The sequence below is a fragment of the Chionomys nivalis genome, chromosome 14 (genome assembly GCF_950005125.1).
Source record: "Chionomys nivalis chromosome 14, mChiNiv1.1, whole genome shotgun sequence".
Lineage (NCBI taxonomy): Eukaryota > Metazoa > Chordata > Mammalia > Rodentia > Cricetidae > Chionomys > Chionomys nivalis.
Window position 1 is genome coordinate 71,701,286 of NC_080099.1, and position 18,427 is coordinate 71,719,712.

The window sequence follows — 18,427 nt, forward strand, 5'->3', positions numbered from 1 at the left end:
TCTTAGTGACTCTCTCCAAAGGGAATCAGAGTAACACGCAGTATGGACCCAGAAATCTGTTGCTATGCGGAGGAGGTAGGGAAAGCTGGGATTCAGGTTGCTCTGACAAAGCCTGAGTTGAAAATTATGGGTCTCGTGTGGCTGAATAACTATACTAAAGCCCCATTTCTTTCCCCAAAAAGAAACACAGAAATGTTGGTTCCAGACAGAAAAAAAAAAATGCTACAACAATTATGGAGCCAAAGCAGCTGGGGACTGTTAATTTAACCAAAGTCCAGCCAAGATGTTTCAAGTAATAGGAAGTAGATTTAGGTTCTTTATATTCATATTCTCCCCTCCACTCCACTCAACCTTCTCTATTTTTTAGGACCAAGGCACAAAAACAAGCTGTTCCCTTCATTCCCTTGAACTGTGTTTGGAACAGCAATGTTTTCCTGATGGTTTTCAGATACACTGAAGAGGCTGAGAAGCTGGGTCCACGTGGAGTTGAGGAGGTGTGTGGGGTGAATGTTAGCTCCCTGTGGCTGCTGGAACAGGGTACCGCTCACATCACACATTTCTTCCCTTGCGGCTCTGGCAAATCTAAATGAAGTTGTGCTGGACAAAGCAGAGCTTGTGTGGAAACTCAGCACTTGGGATGCAGAAGCAGGATTTCAGTTTGAGACCAGTCTAAGCTTCACAGAGAAATCCTGTATCATACTGAAAATATGGAGTTGCCTGTGTCAGACTCCTAAAAGCCAGGAGGTCATGAAAACTGGTTCTTATGCATGGGCACCTGGCACTAACTAAACGTGTTCTGACCTTGGTTTCTATTTGCATTTTGTTTATTATATAGTCCACCTTAAGACGGAAGTGCTAAAACAGAAAGTGGGGGACTGTAACAGGCCTGGCAGAAATAAAGATATTCTAAGGGCACACTGTGCCTCTGTGTCTTTCTGCAAGCCTGCCTGCCTGCCTGCCTGCCTGCCTGTCTGTCTCTCTGAATGCAACTATCAGATTACTAAGATAATGAAGCCCAAAGAAATGGGAATTCACCCAGGAATCTCAGGCTGGGAGAAGGAAGAGACTTCACATGGTTCTAACAACTTGTCAGATCACCTTACAGAATGAGACAGAAGCTCATAGGATAATGGGCAGGTGGGTGGGACCACATTTTGGCTGGAACTACTTAGATGCACATATCCTTAGCCATCTATTAAAGTTTGATCTCACATCATGACACTGGAGGAGGACTTAAGGGGTTCGAGGATTCTCTATATCTTTTTTACCCCAAAGTGGCTACACTGAATATTTTTCTCCTTTTTCCTTTTAGTTTGACTCTTTTTAATTGGCTTATTGAGAACAGGTGGCTGGACATGGCTTGAGGCAGAGAGCGACCCTCAAACTCAAGCTCTGTAACAAGAGCATAGATCACAGTGTAGCAGTGCAGAGACAGCGGGTGAGTGGTAATTCCCTGTGGCTCTGTAACAGATGACACAAACAGGGAGGCTTGAAGGCCACATATTTCTTCTCTTACAGTCCTGGCAGTCAAATTCTGAAGTCAGCTTCAGCTGCCTCAAATAAAGGGGTCAAATAGACTGTTGTCAGTCTGGAAGCCCTGAGGAAGAAATCATTTCCTTGCCTTCTTAAGCATCTAGAAGCTACCAGAATTCCTTGACTTAAGCATCCTCCCAATCCTGCTTCAGTCAGTAGGACACACCTCTCTAAGTGTCAAATTTATCATGTGCCTCCTTATCATAAGGACACATTGTGGCAGTTAAGGCCCAGTAGGTAACTCAATATAATCTCCCCATTCCAAACTCTTCCGTCCAGTAGTGGCTTGTCTTTTTTGCCATGTAACCATTCAGGTTCCAGGAGTGCAGCTGCAGATACCTTTGCAGGCCATTATTTCCATGGTGCACATACACAGTGAGGTCCCTGGAAGAAGTCTCCTCCCATTCATCTAATACTAAATTTATAAGCATAAGACCTAGGAACAGGCAAGACACAGAGAAACTGGTGTGAATACAGCAGAGGGACTTTCCAAGGACTCTGCTCCTTGCTGGCCACATATTTCCCTTTCCCAATAGATTGGCAGCTGAGCTGTCTGTATTCGGCAGACACATAAACATCACATTGCTTCCCTTTGCTTAGATGCAGCTCTTGTTCCACACACCCTCAGAGTTGTACATCCACCTGTCACATAGAAGCTCAATTTTCCACCACAATGGGACTTCAAAGTCCCAAATGTTTACCTGTGTCAAAGTCTATTACGTTACCGCGGCTAAGAGTCTGTTATTGAGTTCTATACCGAGTGAGAGAAAGGAACCAAGCTTTGTCAGGACTCACCAAACCTCTTGTAACCGAAGGACTGCACCTCCTCTTCTTCTACGAAGTCGTCTGTAGAAGAAAACACAAGTGTTAGCCCAGGCAAGGGCACAGTAGCACACAGTTGGGACAGGATGCAACTGCCCTGACCCCAAACAACTACACTTTCCCTTCCCTCAATATGCCTATCACAATAGTTATCCTTCTGCTCCTGGACCTCTCCCAGCCTTGTGAGGAGGATCATTAGCCCTCTGCGCTGGCTAGAGGCTTTTCCTTACAACCCAGGCCCTAGTTAAATGTGATTCTTTGAAGATGCATTCCTGGACCATTCAGCCTCTTTCTGTCACACCTGTTCATTTCAGATTACTCTCTGATGTCATCCTCATTTGTTTACATATGTACATGCATGTACACATGTATGTTCACTGTTGTCATTGTGTTTCCTGTCTAGACTGACATAAATAAACCACCATTGCTTAGAATGGGGCTTGTTAAAGAGCAGAGGCTTAATGTTAGTGAATGAATGGCAGAATTAACCAACTATCTAAGCTATTATTCAAGCTGTTCCTTTTAGATGTTCCTATCAACTATTGCAGCATCTCAGAACCCCAGGATTTCTCTTGAAATGATAACTAGAGTCTTCCCCACTCCTCTGTAAGATAACTGAGGTCAACAGATGGTCCTCAGCCTGCCAAGAGGCAGTGTTTCTGTGGAGTTTCTAGACACAGAATCACAATGGTGGCAAGAGATGTATCAGCCAGGTTTCCTACCAAGAAGCATCAAGTTATCTGAACTGAAACATGACAAGGGACCAAACATTGTTCACTGTGTGTTTCTACCAAACATAGGGACACACAGTGGGTCGATAGAGAGCAGGCACTGTGCAGACAGTGTCAGGCCAGGTCATTTCCAGAGACCCTGATCAAATAGACACTCCTCCATTTACAACAAATGGGCTATATCCTAATAAATTCATCATGTATTAAAATTATTATAAGTTTAAGATATCCTATGTTGGATATTGTCAGAAGGAAGCAATCCAATATAATAGCTTCAAAATACAGTAGGCAGTTAAGAAATGGCTCAGCTACGAGCACTTAGTGCTCTTATAAAAGACCAAAGACCAAGCCTTATTTCTAGCACCCACATTACAAGTGGTGCTTGTAATTGCTTGTAATTAGGTGCTTACAAGTGCCTATAACTCAGCATACTGTAGTGACTGTTTTCCTTGTGATGGTGGGGCTGATGGTGCTGCCCAGCCTTACCAAAAGGACTTGACTGTATATCATTATCTTAGGAAAAAACCCCAAAGTCAAAATTAAAATACAATTTCTGGGGATGGAGAGAAAGAGCTCAGTTGGTCAAGTGGTTGTTCTAGAAGCATGAGGACCTGAGTTCAAACCCAGAACCCACATTTTTAAAAAGCCAGGCATGGAGACACACATTTGGAATCCCAGCACTATTGAAGAAGAGATGGGTAGATCCTCTGGGGCTCACTGGCCATCTAGCCTAACCTACTCAGTGAGCCTCCGGATTGAGAGAGAGACATAGCACAAAAGGGTAGAAAGCAGTCAAGAACCAACACTCATGGTGGCCTCTGACTTCCAAATGTACACATGCACATGCACCTATATGCAGGTACACAAAATGGATAAATAAATTAAAAGTATAGCTTCTGTTGAATATGTATCTTTTTCACCATTATCAAGTTTAACAATTTGAAGCTGGGGCTCTTTGTTCTTGAGCTGGTCAGCAAGGCACTGATCCAGCAGTCTGCAGTGCCAAGCTTACATTAAGTCAGCATCCTTCTTTCAAAATGACTGGCTTTCAAGGCCTCTCACAGGGGAGGAGACAAGGTTTCTAGGATTGTCTTTTTCAACCCAGCAGGACACAACCAGGATGTTTCTAAGTACTGCAGGATTCCTGGGAACCTGAGTCAACTCAGAGGGCTGCTTTGTAGTGATGTGTTTATAATGCCTAGGTAAGATGATATTTGAGCATGTTACTGCTGTCCACTTATCACCTAGGCTAGGGAATTTGATTTGGACTCCAGAAACCAGGTATTTATAAGCAAAGGATCCATCCCACAGCAAGGTTTAACACTTCAGTTCTTTCCTCATAGATTGTCAACAAACAGAACAGGGTCAGCCAATACCAAGACTTTACTCTGTCTTGACTGAGTAATCTTTTATTAAAAATTTTTTGAAATCATGTTACATACCAACCACAGTTCCCCCTACCTACCCTCCTCCCACTCCCCACCTCAACTCCTCCCACAGCACCCCCAAACCACTATTTAGAAAGGGTATGATCTCTCATTAGGAGTCAAGAAAGTCTGGCACATTCAATTGAGACAGGACTAAGACTCTTTCCCCCCTGCACCGCAACTGAGCAAGGCATCCCACCATATGGAATGGGATCCAAAAAGTCAGCTCATGCACCAGAGACAGATCCTGTCATCCACATGCAGTGGGCCTAGTTCAGACCCATGCAGGCTCCCTAGGTCTGGAGTCAGTGATTTCTCACAAGTTCGGGTCAGCTGTCTTTGTGGGTTTCCCCATCATGCTCTTGACCCACTACCCTTGCTTAATAATAATCCCTCCTCCCTCACTTCAACTGGACTCCTGGAGCTGAGTCTTGGCTGTGGATCTCTGCATCTGCTTCCATCAGTTACCAGAGGAAGGTTCTATGAATGACAGTTAGTCACCAATGTGATTACAGGGGAAGACCAGTTCAGACACCCTTTCCACTACTGCTAGGAGTCTTAGCTGGGGTCATCCTTGTGGATTCCTGGAAATTTCCCTAGTACCAGGTTTATCCCTAGTCCCATAATGGCTTCCTCTATCTAGATAATCTCTTTCATTACTCTCCCACTCCATCCCTCCCCCAACAAGGCCATTCCATTCCCTCATGTTCCCAGGGCCCATTTCTTCCTCTTTACCGCTCCTTACCCCCAGTTTACCCAGGAGATCTCATCTATTTTCTCTTCCCAGGGCGATCCGTGTGACCCTCTTAGGGTCCTCCTTGTTACCTAGCTTCTCTGGAGCTGTGAACTGTGGTCTGGTTGTCCTTTGCTTTAACATCTAGTACCCACTTATGAGTGAGTACATACCATGTTTGTCTTTTTGGGTTTGGGTTATTTTACTCAGGATGAGTTTTTCTAGTTCCATCCAGTTGCCTGCAAATTTCATTATGTCATTGTTTTTTACAGTTGAGTAATACTCTGCTGTGTAAATGCACCATATTTTCTTTATCCATTCTTTGATTGAGGGGCATCTAGGTTGTTTCCAGGTTCTGGCTATTACAAATAATGCTGCTATAAACATAGCTGAGGAAGAATCCTTATTGAGCATCCTTTCTTGAGGTAGATTGATTCCCAATTTTCTGAGAAACTATAATGCTGATTTCCAAAATGCCTGTACAAGACTGCATTCCCACCAGCAGTAGAGGAGTGTTCCCCTTAATCCACCTCCTCTCCAACATAGGCTGTCATTAGTGTTTTGGTCTTGAAGATAACAGAAAATGGGAAAATCTCTCAGGTTCTTGGATAGGTAGGATCAGCATAATAAAAATGACAAACTTGTCAAAAGCAATCCACAGATTTAGTGCAATTCCCATCAAAAGCCCAACACAATTCTTCACAGACCTCAAAAGAACGATCTTCAACTTCATATGAAAAAACAAAAAAATCCAGGATAGCTAAAACAATCCTGTACAATAAAGGAACTTCTGGAGGTATCATCATTCCTGACTGCAAGCTCTACTACAGAGCTAAAATAATAACAATAATAATAATTAAACAGCTTGGTATTGGCATAAAAACAAACATGTGAATCAATGGAATTGAATTGAAGACCTTGACATAAATCCACAAACCTATGAACACCTGATTTTTGACAAAGAAGCCGAAACTATGCAATGGAAAAAAGAAAGCATCTTCAACAAATGGTGCTGGCATATTTGGATGTCAACATGTAGAATACAAATACACATCTAGAGTCTCTGCTGTGATCTGCTGGACCTGCTCTGCCTGCGCCCTACTTCCCTTAGTCCCTGGCTCATTGGGGCATCCAGGAGTTCCTGTGTAGGTGCCGAGAAGTTTCATCGGGACGGGTGAGTGTGTGCTATCCTGGGGCGGACTGTCCAGGTAGAGAGCACAAACACCCCTCCCCCAGCTCCTGCTGCAGGGCTTGCTCTCCTACACACCCGCCCCCACCCCCACCCCCAAACCTGCCTTGTCTGCAAGGTCCTTAGCTGTGGAACAGTTTCCTGCCATTTCACTAAGGCTACCAACCCAGAGCAGTGAGTCCCTGACTAGAGGGCAGGCCTCAAGGTCCCCGCCAGGGAAAGCGGGCCCCTGCTGCTGGGGCTGCAGTCTCTGCTGTGATCTGCTGGACCTGCTCTGCCTGCGCCCTACTTCCATTAGTCCCTGGCTCATTGGGGCATCCAGGAGTTCCTGTGTAGGTGCCGAGAAGTTTCATCGGGACGGGTGAGTGTGTACTATCCTGGGGCGGAAGGTCCCGGTAGAGAGCACAAACGCCCCTACACTAAGGCTACCCAACCAGAGCAGCGGGCAGGCCTCAGCAACCCCCGAAAGGGAGCGCAGGCACCTCCAGCTTGTACTGCAGTGTCGCCTGTGTTCTACTGGACCCCGCCCGACCCCTTGCATTCGGCCTTCTTTACGCGGGTCATTGGAATACCAAGCATCCATGTTTTGGTGTTGAGGAGTTCACCTGGAAGGGAACGGTTCCTGCCCCTACACTGAGGAGATACACCTAGAGAGTTAGTCACAGCAAAGACTGGTCCAAGACATCAGGCCTCTCCTGGCTCCATTTGAAGGAAAAGATGGGCAGGCGCCAATGCAAGAATTCCGCCAACAACTTGAAAGGCAACGTGACATCACCAGGATCCAGGAATCACGAAATGAGAAGTCTAAACCCTAATACAGAAGAATTAGAAGAATTCGACTCAAAAGTGAATTTTATGAAAATAATAGAGGACCTTAAACAGGAGGTGAAAAACTGCCACAACCAATTAGAGATTACAAACAAAAAGGTAGAGGAAATGAATAAATATCTCAAAGATACCCAAGAAAACCAAGAGAAACAAGAAAAAGTAATCAAACAGGTAAGGGAAACGGTTCAAGACTTGAAGAACGAAGTGGAAGTAATAAAGAAAACACAAACCGAGGGAAGGATGGAGATGGAAAATTTGAATAAACGAACAGGAACTACAGAGACAAGTACCACCAACAGATTACAAGAGATAGAAGAAAGAATCTCAGACAATGAAGATACCATAGAGAAAATAAACACTCTCATCAAAGAAAACAGCATAACCAACAAATTCTCATCACAAAACATTCAGGAAATCTGGGACACAATAAAAAGACCAAACCTAAGAATAATAGGGATAGAAGAAGGAGAAGAAGTACAGCTCAATGGTCCAGAAAATATATTTAATAAAATTATAGAAGAAAACTTTCCCAACCTTAAGAAAGATATTCCTTTGAAGGTCCAAGAAGCATACAGAACACCAAATCGACTGGATCAAAAAAAAACATCTCCTCGTCATATAATAATCAAAACACAAAACATACAGAATAAAGAAAGAATATTAAGAGCTGCAAAGGAAAAAGGTCAAGTTACCTATAAAGGTAAACCTATCAGACTTACACCTGATTTCTCTATGGAAACCATGAAAGCCAGAAGGTCCTGGATAGATATACTGCAGAAACTACGAGACCATGGATGCAAGCCCAGACTACTATACCCAGCCAAGCTTTCGTTCACTATAAATGGAGAAAACAAAGTTTTCCAGGATAAAAACAAATTTAAACAATACGTAGCCACAAATCCAGCCCTTCAGAAAGTAATTGAAGGAAAATCACAAACCAAGGAGTCCAACAACGCCCACAATAACTCAGACATCTAAAGACCCTTCACCAGCACAACTTGAAGAAGGGAAACACACAAACTCTACTACCAAAGGAAAGAAAGAAAGAAAGGAAAAATGACCGGAGTTAACAACCACTAGTCATTAATATCACTTAATATCAATGGACTCAACTCACCTATAAAGAGGCACAGGCTAAGAGATTGGATACGAAAACAGGATCCAACATTCTGCTGCTTACAAGAAACACACCTCAACCACAAAGACAGACATCTACTCAGAGTAAAGGGCTGGGAAAAGGTTTATCAAGCAAACGGACCTAAGAAACAAGCAGGTATGGCCATACTAATTTCTAAGAAAGTTGACTTCAAACTAAAATCAATCAAAAGAGATGGAGATGGACATTTTTTACTCATAACAGGAACAATTCACCAGGATGAAATCTCAATCCTGAATATATATGCCCCTAATATAAAAGCACCCACTTATGTAAAAGAAACGTTACTAAAACTCAAGGCAGTCATCAAACCACACACACTAATAGTAGGAGATTTCAACACTCCTCTCTCACCAATGGACAGGTCAATCAAACAGAAACCTAACAGAGAAATAAGAGGATTAAGGGAGGTAATGAATCAAATGGACTTAACAGACATCTATAGAACATTCCACCCAAATAGGAAAGAATATACCTTCTTCTCTGCAGCTCATGGAACCTTCTCGAAAATAGACCACATACTCGGTAACAAAGCAAACTTACACAGTTACAAAAAAATATCGGTAACCACCTGTGTCTTATCAGATCACCATGGATTAAAGTTAGAATTCAACAACAATGCTATCCCCAGAAAGCCTATGAACTCATGGAAACTGGACAGTCAACTACTGAACCTCACCTGGATCAAGGAAGAAATAAAGAAAGAAATTAAAGTCTTTCTTGAATTCAATGAAAACGAAGACTCAACATACTCAAACCTATGGGACACTATGAAAGCAGTGCTAAGAGGAAAATTCATAGCATTAAGTGCCCACTTAAAGAAAACGGAGAAAGCACACATTGGAGACTTAATAGCCCACCTGAAAGCTTTAGAAAAAAAAGAAGCAGACTCACCTAGGAGAAGTAGAAGACTGGAAATAATCAAATTGAGGGCTGAAATCAACAAAATAGAAACACAGAAAACAATCCAAAGAATCAACGAAACAAAAAGCTGGTTCATGGAAAAAAATCAATAAGATTGATAAACCCCTATCCAAACTAATCAAACGGCGGAGAGAGAATACGCAAATTAACAAAATCAGAAACGAAAAGGGACACATAACCACAGACTCAGAGGAAATTCAGAGAATCATTAGATCTTACTACAAAAATCTGTATGCCACAAAATTGGAAAATGTTATAGAAATGGACACTTTTTTAGATAAGTACCATATACCAAAGTTAAACCAGGACCAGGTGAACAATCTAAATAGACCTGTTAGTCGCGAAGAATTAGAAGTTGTTATAAAAAACCTCCCCACCAAAAAAAGCCCAGGTCCAGATGGCTTCAATGCAGAATTCTACCAGAACTTCCAAGAAGACCTAATACCTATACTCCTTAATGTATTTCACAATATTGAAACAGAGAAGTCATTGCCAAATTCCTTTTATGAAGCTGAAGTTACTCTGATACCAAAACCACACAAAGACACAACCAAGAAAGAGAACTACAGGCCAATCTCACTCATGAACATCGACGCAAAAATACTCAATAAAATACTGGCAAACCGAATCCAAGAACACATCAGAAAAATTATCCATTATGATCAAGTAGGCTTCATCCCAGAGATGCAGGGCTGGTTCAACATACGAAAATCTATCAATGTAATCCATCATATAAATAAACTGAAAGAAAAAAACCATATGATCATTTCATTAGATGCTGAAAAAGCATTTGACAAAATTCAACATCCCTTTATGATAAAGGTCTTAGAGAGATTAGGAATACAAGGGTCGTTCCTAACTATAATAAAAGCTATTTATAGCAAGCCGTCAGCTAACATCAAATTAAATGGAGAGAAACTCAAAGCTATTCCACTAAAATCAGGAACACGACAAGGTTGTCCACTCTCTCCATACCTCTTTAATATAGTGCTTGAAATTCTAGCAATAGCAATAAGACAACATAAGGGGATCAAAGGGATTCAAATCGGAAAGGAAGAAGTTAAACTTTCATTATTTGCAGACGATATGATAGTGTACATAAGCGACCCCAAAAACTCCAGCAAAGAACTCCTTCAGCTGATAAACACCTTTAGTAGCGTTGCAGGATACAAGATCAATTCCAAAAAATCAGTTGCCCTCCTATACACAAAGGATAAGGAAGCAGAGATGGAAATCAGAGAAGCATCACCCTTCACGATAGCCACAAATAGCATAAAATATCTTGGGGTAACCCTAACCAAGGAAGTAAAGGATCTATTTGACAAGAACTTTAAGTCAATGAAGAAAGAAATTGAGGAGGATACCAGAAAATGGAAGGATCTCCCTTGCTCTTGGATAGGGAGGATCAACATAGTAAAAATGGCAATTCTACCAAGGGCAATTTATAGATTCAATGCAATCCCCATTAAAATCCCATCAAAATTCTTCACAGATCTTGAGAGGACAATAATCAACTTTATATGGAGAAACAAAAAACCCAGGATAGCCAAAACAATCTTATATAATAAAGGATCGTCTGGAGGCATTACCATCCCTGACCTCAAACTCTATTACAGAGCCTCAGTATTGAAAACAGTTTGGTATTGGCATAAAAACAGAGAAGTCGACCAATGGAACCGAGTAGAAGACCCTGATTTTAACCCACAAACTTATGAACACCTAATTTTTGATAAAGGAGCTAAAAGTATTCAATGGAAAAAAGAGAGCATCTTCAACAAATGGTGCTGGCAGAACTGGTTGTCAACGTGTAGAAGAATGAAAATAGATCCATATCTATCACCATGCACAAAACTCAAGTCCAAATGGATTAAAGACCTCAATATTAGTCTGAACACACTGAACCTGATAGAAGAAAAAGTTGGAAGTACTCTACAACATATGGGTACAGGAGATCACTTCCTACGTTTATCCCCAGCAGCACAGACATTAAGGGCAACATTGAATAAATGGGACCTCCTGAAACTGAGTAGCTTCTGTAAAGCAAAGGACACTGTCACTAAGACAAAAAGGCAACCCACTGACTGGGAGAAGATCTTCACCAACCCTGCAACAGACAAAGGTCTGATCACCAAAATATATAAAGAACTCAAGAAACTAAACTTTAAAATGCTAATGAACCCAATAAAAAAATGGGGCACTGATCTGAACAGAGAATTCTCAACAGAAGAAATTCAAATGGCCAAAAGACACCTAAGGTCATGCTCAACCTCCTTAGCGATAAGGGAAATGCAAATTAAAACAACTTTGAGATACCATCTTACACCTGTCAGAATGGCTAAAATCAAGAACACCAATGATAGCCTTTGCTGGAGAGGTTGTGGAGAAAGAGGCACACTCATTCATTGCTGGTGGGAATGCAAACTTGTGCAACCACTTTGGAAATCAGTGTGGCGATTTCTCAGGAAATTTGGGATCAACCTACCCCAAGATCCAGTAATACCACTATTGGGAATATACCCAAGAGATGCCACATCAAATGACAAAAGTATCTGTTCAACTATGTTCATAGCAGCATTGTTTGTAATAGCCAAAACCTGGAAACAACCTAGATGCCCTTCAATGGAGGAATGGATGAAGAAAGTGTGGAATATATACATATTAGAGTACTACTCAGCAGTAAAAAACAATGACTTCTCGAATTTTGCGTGCAAATGGATGGAAATAGAAAACACTATCCTGAGTGAGGTATCCCAGACTCAAAAAGAGGAACATGGGATGTACTCACTCATAATCGGTTTCTAGCCATAAAATAAAAGACATTAAGCATATAATGTGTGATCCTATAGAAGCTAAATAAGAAAGTGAACCCAAAGAAAATCATATAGTCATCCGCATGGAGAGGGGGAAGTAGACAAGATTCCAGGGCAAAAACTGGGAACTTGCGGGTGAGGTGGCATGGGGCAAAGGGGAAATGGGATGAGAAATATGAGAAGGGGAGGATGGGAGGAGCTCGGAGGATTGGGATGGTTGGGATATAGGAAGGATGGATACGGGAGCAGCGAAGTATATATCCTATCTAAGGGAGCCATCTTAGGGTTGGCAAGAGACTTGACTCTTGAGGGGTTCGCAGGTGTCCAGGAATATGTCCCCAGCTGGTACCTTGGGCAACTAAGGAGAGGGAACCTGAAATGACCCTATCCTATACTGATGAATATCTTGCATATCACCTTAGAACCTTCATCTGGCGATGGATCGAGGTAGAGACAGAGTCTCAATTTGGAGCAACGGTCTGAGCTCTTAAGGTCCAAATGAGGAGCAGAAGGAGGGAGAACATGAGCAAAAAATCAGGACCACGAGGGATGCACCCACCCACTGTGACAGTGGAACTGATTTATTGGGAGCCCACCAAGGCCAGCTGGTCTGGGACTGAATAAGCATGGGTTGATTCCGGACTCTCTGAGCATGGCGGTCAATGAAGACTGATGAGAAGCCAAGGACAATGGCACTAGGTTTCGATCCTAATACATGAACTGGCTTTGTGGGAGCTTAGCCTGTTTGGACGCTCACCTTTCTGGACGTAGATAGAAGGACCTTGGTCTTCCCGCAGGGCAGGGAATTTGGACTGCTCTTCAGTATCGAGAGGGAGGGGGAATGGAGTGGGGGGAGGAGAAGAGGAGTGGGGATAGGGGGAGGGAAGTGGGGGGAGGGTAATATTTGGGAGGAGGGGAGGGAAATGGGAAATGGGGAGCAGGTGGAAATTTTAATTAAAAAAGAATAAAAATAAATAAATAAGTAAAAAAAAAAGTTCAAATAAAAAAAAAAAACAAATACACATCTATTCCTATGCACAACACTCAAGCCCAAATGGATCAAAGACCTCAGTATAAATTCAACCACCCTGAACCTGATAGAAGAGAAAGTGGGAAGAAGTAGCCTTCAATAAATGGGCACAAGAGACCACTCCCTAAATATAATGCCAGTAGCACAGACTCTTGAGAGTAACAATAAATAAATGGGACCTCCTGAAACTGAGAAGCTTCTGTAAAGCAAAGGATACAGTCAATAAGACAAAAAGACAGCCTACAGAATGGGAAAAGATCTTCACCAACCACACATTGGACAGAGTGCTGATCTACAAAATATATAAAGAGCTCAAGAAACTAGATTATCAAAATACCATATAATCCAATTAAAGAATGTGGTACATATCTAAACAGAGAAATCTCATCAGAAGAATCTCAAACAGCGGAACGAACTTAAGAAACTGAGCAATATCCTTAGTCATGGGAGAAACACAAATCAAAATGACTCAAAAGAACTCTGAGATCAGTAATCTTTCATATCAACCTCTGAGGTTTCTCAAAAAGAAAGCTTTATTTACTGATTCTAATTAGAAAGCCATTTATTGATTTGTTTATTCAATGAAGTTGTTCCTTGATGTAGTGATAGATGTAATTCCAGCATCTTAGAGGTGGGAATACAAGAATTAGTAACTCAGGGAAAGTCCAGACTACCTAAGAGCCTATCTCAAAACATAGACAGACAGACAGACAGGCAGGCAGGGACAGAGAGATGGGTCCACAATTAAGAGCACTTGTTGGAATGGATAAGTAAAATGCTGTGGATCCCTGAATGGCTGCAGCAGCAGAAACGCTGCAGGTCCCCAAGTGGCGGCAGTGGGCAGCCGGTCTGAGAGCAGCCAGTCCCAGGCAGGGATGGCCCAGTTCCCAAGTGGCTGCAGTGAGCCGCAAGGGGCAGTGAGTCCCACGAGGAGAGACAAATAGATAGGCACACCATGAGACCACACCACAGGTCTCCAAAGGTGGCTGATCCCGGGCAGGGAGCCATGCGGTATAAGAAACAGAGACATGGATAGGCATGCCATGCAGAGTGAGGTTAGATATTTATTTAGTGGGTTATGGAAGGCAAGGGGAGAAGGGGAGAAGAGGAGAAGGGGGGGAGAAACAGAAGGGAGGAAGGGGAGAAGTGGGAAGAGACAGAAGCTGCCTCTTCAAGAGGGAGATGAAAAGGAAGGGACTCGGGTTGGAAGCTGAAGATCCCCCTTGCCTCAGAGAATGGGGTAGTGGGAAGGGACAGAGCAGACCATTACATTTGTTGCTATTTTGGGGAACCTGGGTTCAGTTCTCAGTACCCACATGGTGGTTCACAACCATCTACAACTCCAGTTCTAAGGAATCAGAACTCTCTTCTGGTCTTCGCAGGCACCAGGCATGCAGGTGATTCACATATACACATGTATGTAGACACTCAAGATACCAGACATGCACATGATACACATATACACATGTATGTAGATAGATACTCATACACACCAAATAAGTCTTTTTTAAAAGTCTCTCGCTATCCTGTATCTATAAATATGACTCTCTTCTATAAAATGGTGTAGAATTTGCATATAACCTACACATATCCTTAAACACTTCAAATCATCTCTAGATGACTTTAATACCTAATATTACACAAATGTTATAAAAATAGTTGCCTCTTTAAAGAGTTTAGGGAAAGGTGACAAGAGAAGTCAAAATATGTTCCATACAGATGCAGCTTTTGTCTGGAATATCGATCTAACTTTGGTTGAGGCCAACAATGCAGAATGAGCCCATGAAAGGCTGACTGCACATGCCTATGACATAACTGAGTAGTTAAGATGTAGTAATGATGTCACATTGGCTCTCACTGCCAGTTGCAGTCCTTCTGCCACAAGATCCACTCTTCATCAACACTCAGACACTGAAGAGCAAGGAAACACAACAGTAAAACACAACTACAGTGTAACACTGCCCCCCACCCCAACAGTAAAGGGCTTCGGGCTTCCAGTTTGGCCTTTCTATTCCCCACCACAGCTGCTGTTTGTCTGCTGTTCCTTGTTAGATGTTTCCTATTCCAGGGAAACAGTCCTATTTCAGGAGAACTCCTCTTTCCTGAAATAAACCTGAGAACCTCAAATTCTCCCAAGTTTTGTTATCAGTTTTCAGTTCTCCTCCAAGTTAATATGCTGAAACAGTGAAGGGCCAGAGAATGTAGTGAGGGGCTAAAAGACAGAGTGAGGAGGGCCTGAAGGAAGCAGTGGGGGGAGGGGGCTGAAGAAAACAGTAGGGGGGGGGTGAAGGAAGCAATGGGAGATGAAGGACTCAGTGGGCTGACAGAGGGGGCCAGAGGCTATCTTTTGCCTCTGGGCTTTTACAATTAAATCTTATTTTCACTCTTACTCTGTGGTTGCTCTGTGGCCCCTGACATCCTCCTCCCCTTTTCTCTTGCTCCTTCTTCTCTTCCCAGATTTTTCCTCCTATTTATTCTCTCTGCCTGCCAGCCCCAAAATTATCCTTTCTCCTGCCTTGCTATTGGCTGTTCATCTCTTAATTAGACCATCAGGTGTTTTAGACAGGCAAAGAATCACAGCTTCACAGAGTTAAATGCATCATTAAACAAACGTTCCACAGCATAAAGACATGTAACACACTTTAAAATAATATTCCACAACAGAGATCTGCTGGCTTCTCCCTTCCAAGTGCTGGGATAAAGGTATGTGCTACCATGGCCAGCTTTTTCCTTCTTTTTATTTAGTTCATGTCCCCAGCCCATGGAACAGAATCAGGTCATTCAGTGTAGGTTTTCCCCAATCGGTTAAACCTTTTGGGAAACTTTGTCACAACTTCATTCAAAATAGTTTCTTATAAATAATTCCAAAACTTGTCAAGTTCCAAACCAACCAACAGAGACATACTCTAATAGGATAACCTGAAATATAATAGAATTAAAGATAATAAACCAGTTCAAAAGAAAACATCCCTGTCCCCAACCTGACTATCTACTCCTCACCCCAGACATGTTCCATCTGCTACCCATAATTCCAGTTGTTTATGCATTGTCTTTTTTTAATTAATTTATTTATTTATTAAAAATTTCTTTTATGCATTGTCTTAATCTTGCCCACTGTCCTGCAAGTTCCTTGGAGAGAAACATCATTCATGGCATGTGATGTTTCTATAATGTCTTGCATTAAAAGTACATACCAAATATTTGTTCAGACAAAAAAAACTGGGGCTAGGAGTGGAGTTCAGTGGTAGGACATTTGCCTAGCATGCTGCAGGCTTCTCAGTTTGATCCCAAGTACCAGCAAAAACAAACAAAAACTGAAAACCAGTTAAGACATGGTCGATCAATTATAAATAATAAATAGAATATGATAGTTTTTGTTGGATTTTGTTGTTGTTGTTGTTTTGTTTTATTTTGGCCATCCTGAAACTCACTCTGTTGACCAGGCTGGCCTCAAACTTGTAGAGATATGCTGCCTGCCTCTGCCTCTGGAGTACTGGGATCAAAGGCATGTATCACCATGCCTGGCTAAATATGATAGTTTAATGGCTAATTAACACTACTAATGAAATAGACATGATGTCAAATGGTTAAAATCTTATTAGACAAATCTGTCCTGATACTTAGAAATAAGTTTCTTGCTGTGATTTCTTGGCTACCTTATTGCTGTAACAGAATACCTGACAGAAGCACCGTAAGGAAGGTGGTGGTCTGAATGAGAATGGTCCATGGCTCATAGATTTAAATAGTTAGTCCCTTGTTGGAACTGTTTTGAAAGGATTAGGAGGTGTGGCCTTGTTGGAAGAATTGTATCATTTGGGGCTGGTTTTGAGGTTTCAAAGGACAAGCACCATTCCCAGTGTTCTCTCTGCATCCTGCTTCGGAATCAAGATGTGAACTCCCAGCTGTTCCTATCACCACACTGTTGCTCTGACAGCCCAATTAAATGTTCTTTTTTTTTTTTTTTTTCAAGATAGGGTTTCTCTGTGTAGCCCTGGCTGCTGTCCTAGAACTTGCTCTATGGACCAGGCTGGCATTGAACTCAGAGATCTGCCTGCCTCTGCTTCCCAAGTAAATGCTTTCTTTTATCATTTGCCTTTGTCAAGGTGCTTTGTCATAACAATAGAAAAGTAATGAAGACAGGAGGGATAAAACTGGACACAGGATTGAGACACTGTCTTTAAAAACATTCTGACATCAAGTCAATGAGACAACTAAGTGGATAACGGTGCCTAATCACTGAACCTGAAAACTGAGTTCTAAAATTGTCAGGTTCAGCTGTTGGGTTCGCTAAACTCTACCTAGATTGTAGAAGGAGAGAATGGAGTCCCACAGTTGCCCTGATTTTGACATGTGTGCCATGGCATGCATGTCACACACAGGGAAGTAGGGAAGGAAGGAAGGAAGGAAGGAAGGAAGGAAGGAAGGAAGGAAGGAAGGAAGGAAGGAAGGAAGGGAATTTAAAACTTTTAAAATATATATTCTGTCATTATCAACAGACCCAAGGAAAACTTTGGTTCTTGAGTAAATTAAATGTATCTTCTACCACTGTTTTAGCAAGGAGGGAAATTGTACCATTACTACAATGACAAGTTTCTAGTCTGACCCTGTATTTTGGGTAGGGCTAATTCTGATACCATCACAAGAATGACAGTGAAAAGAGCTACTGCTCTGGACAGGGCCAAATAAACACAGTTCTCCACAGACAGCTCACTCCTACCCTAGAGCAGTTTCAACACATTTATAATTTGAAAATTTACTTTAATTGCAAAAACTGAGGACTTGCCATCAAGGTCCTAACTGTATCCCTTGATTAAATTAACATAATTATTTCATAATGGGAATCAAGTTACTGCCTGAAGATTGTAATAAAACAGTCTTATATTATTACAGTGACTATAAAAGCTGAGTTCTGAACACTAGACACTATTCTGAACAACTGATTTATACTGACATACTTCATCTTCAAAACAGGTCTCAGGTAGACAGTCATTATTACTGCTCTCATTTCACAAGGAAATTGAGGCTCTAGATGGTTAAATACTTTTCCTGTGATCATCAGGCACTCTGGTTTCTGAGCCCACACTCTTGTAGCCATGCAAAAATTGTCCAGCTCAACTCTTGCCCACTATATTTATATTTTGTGAGCTGGTAAACTATTAAAGCATGTATTATCTATTTTCAAGTTGGTTGGCTTAACCATTGAATAATAAACTGTTTATAAATAGCCAGTGTCCTAAGAAAAGA

General features: G+C 41.9%; 1 protein-coding gene across 1 annotated transcript in view; it reads right to left on the bottom strand.

Moving 5' to 3' along the window:
* Colec12 (collectin subfamily member 12) overlaps positions 1–18,427 on the bottom strand; it is a 193,369-nt gene that overhangs the window by 165,665 nt on the left and 9,277 nt on the right. The window contains exon 2 of the mRNA XM_057788738.1: positions 2,329–2,379. Coding sequence (XP_057644721.1) covers positions 2,329–2,379 — 51 coding nt within the window. The remainder of the gene's footprint in view (positions 1–2,328; positions 2,380–18,427) is intronic.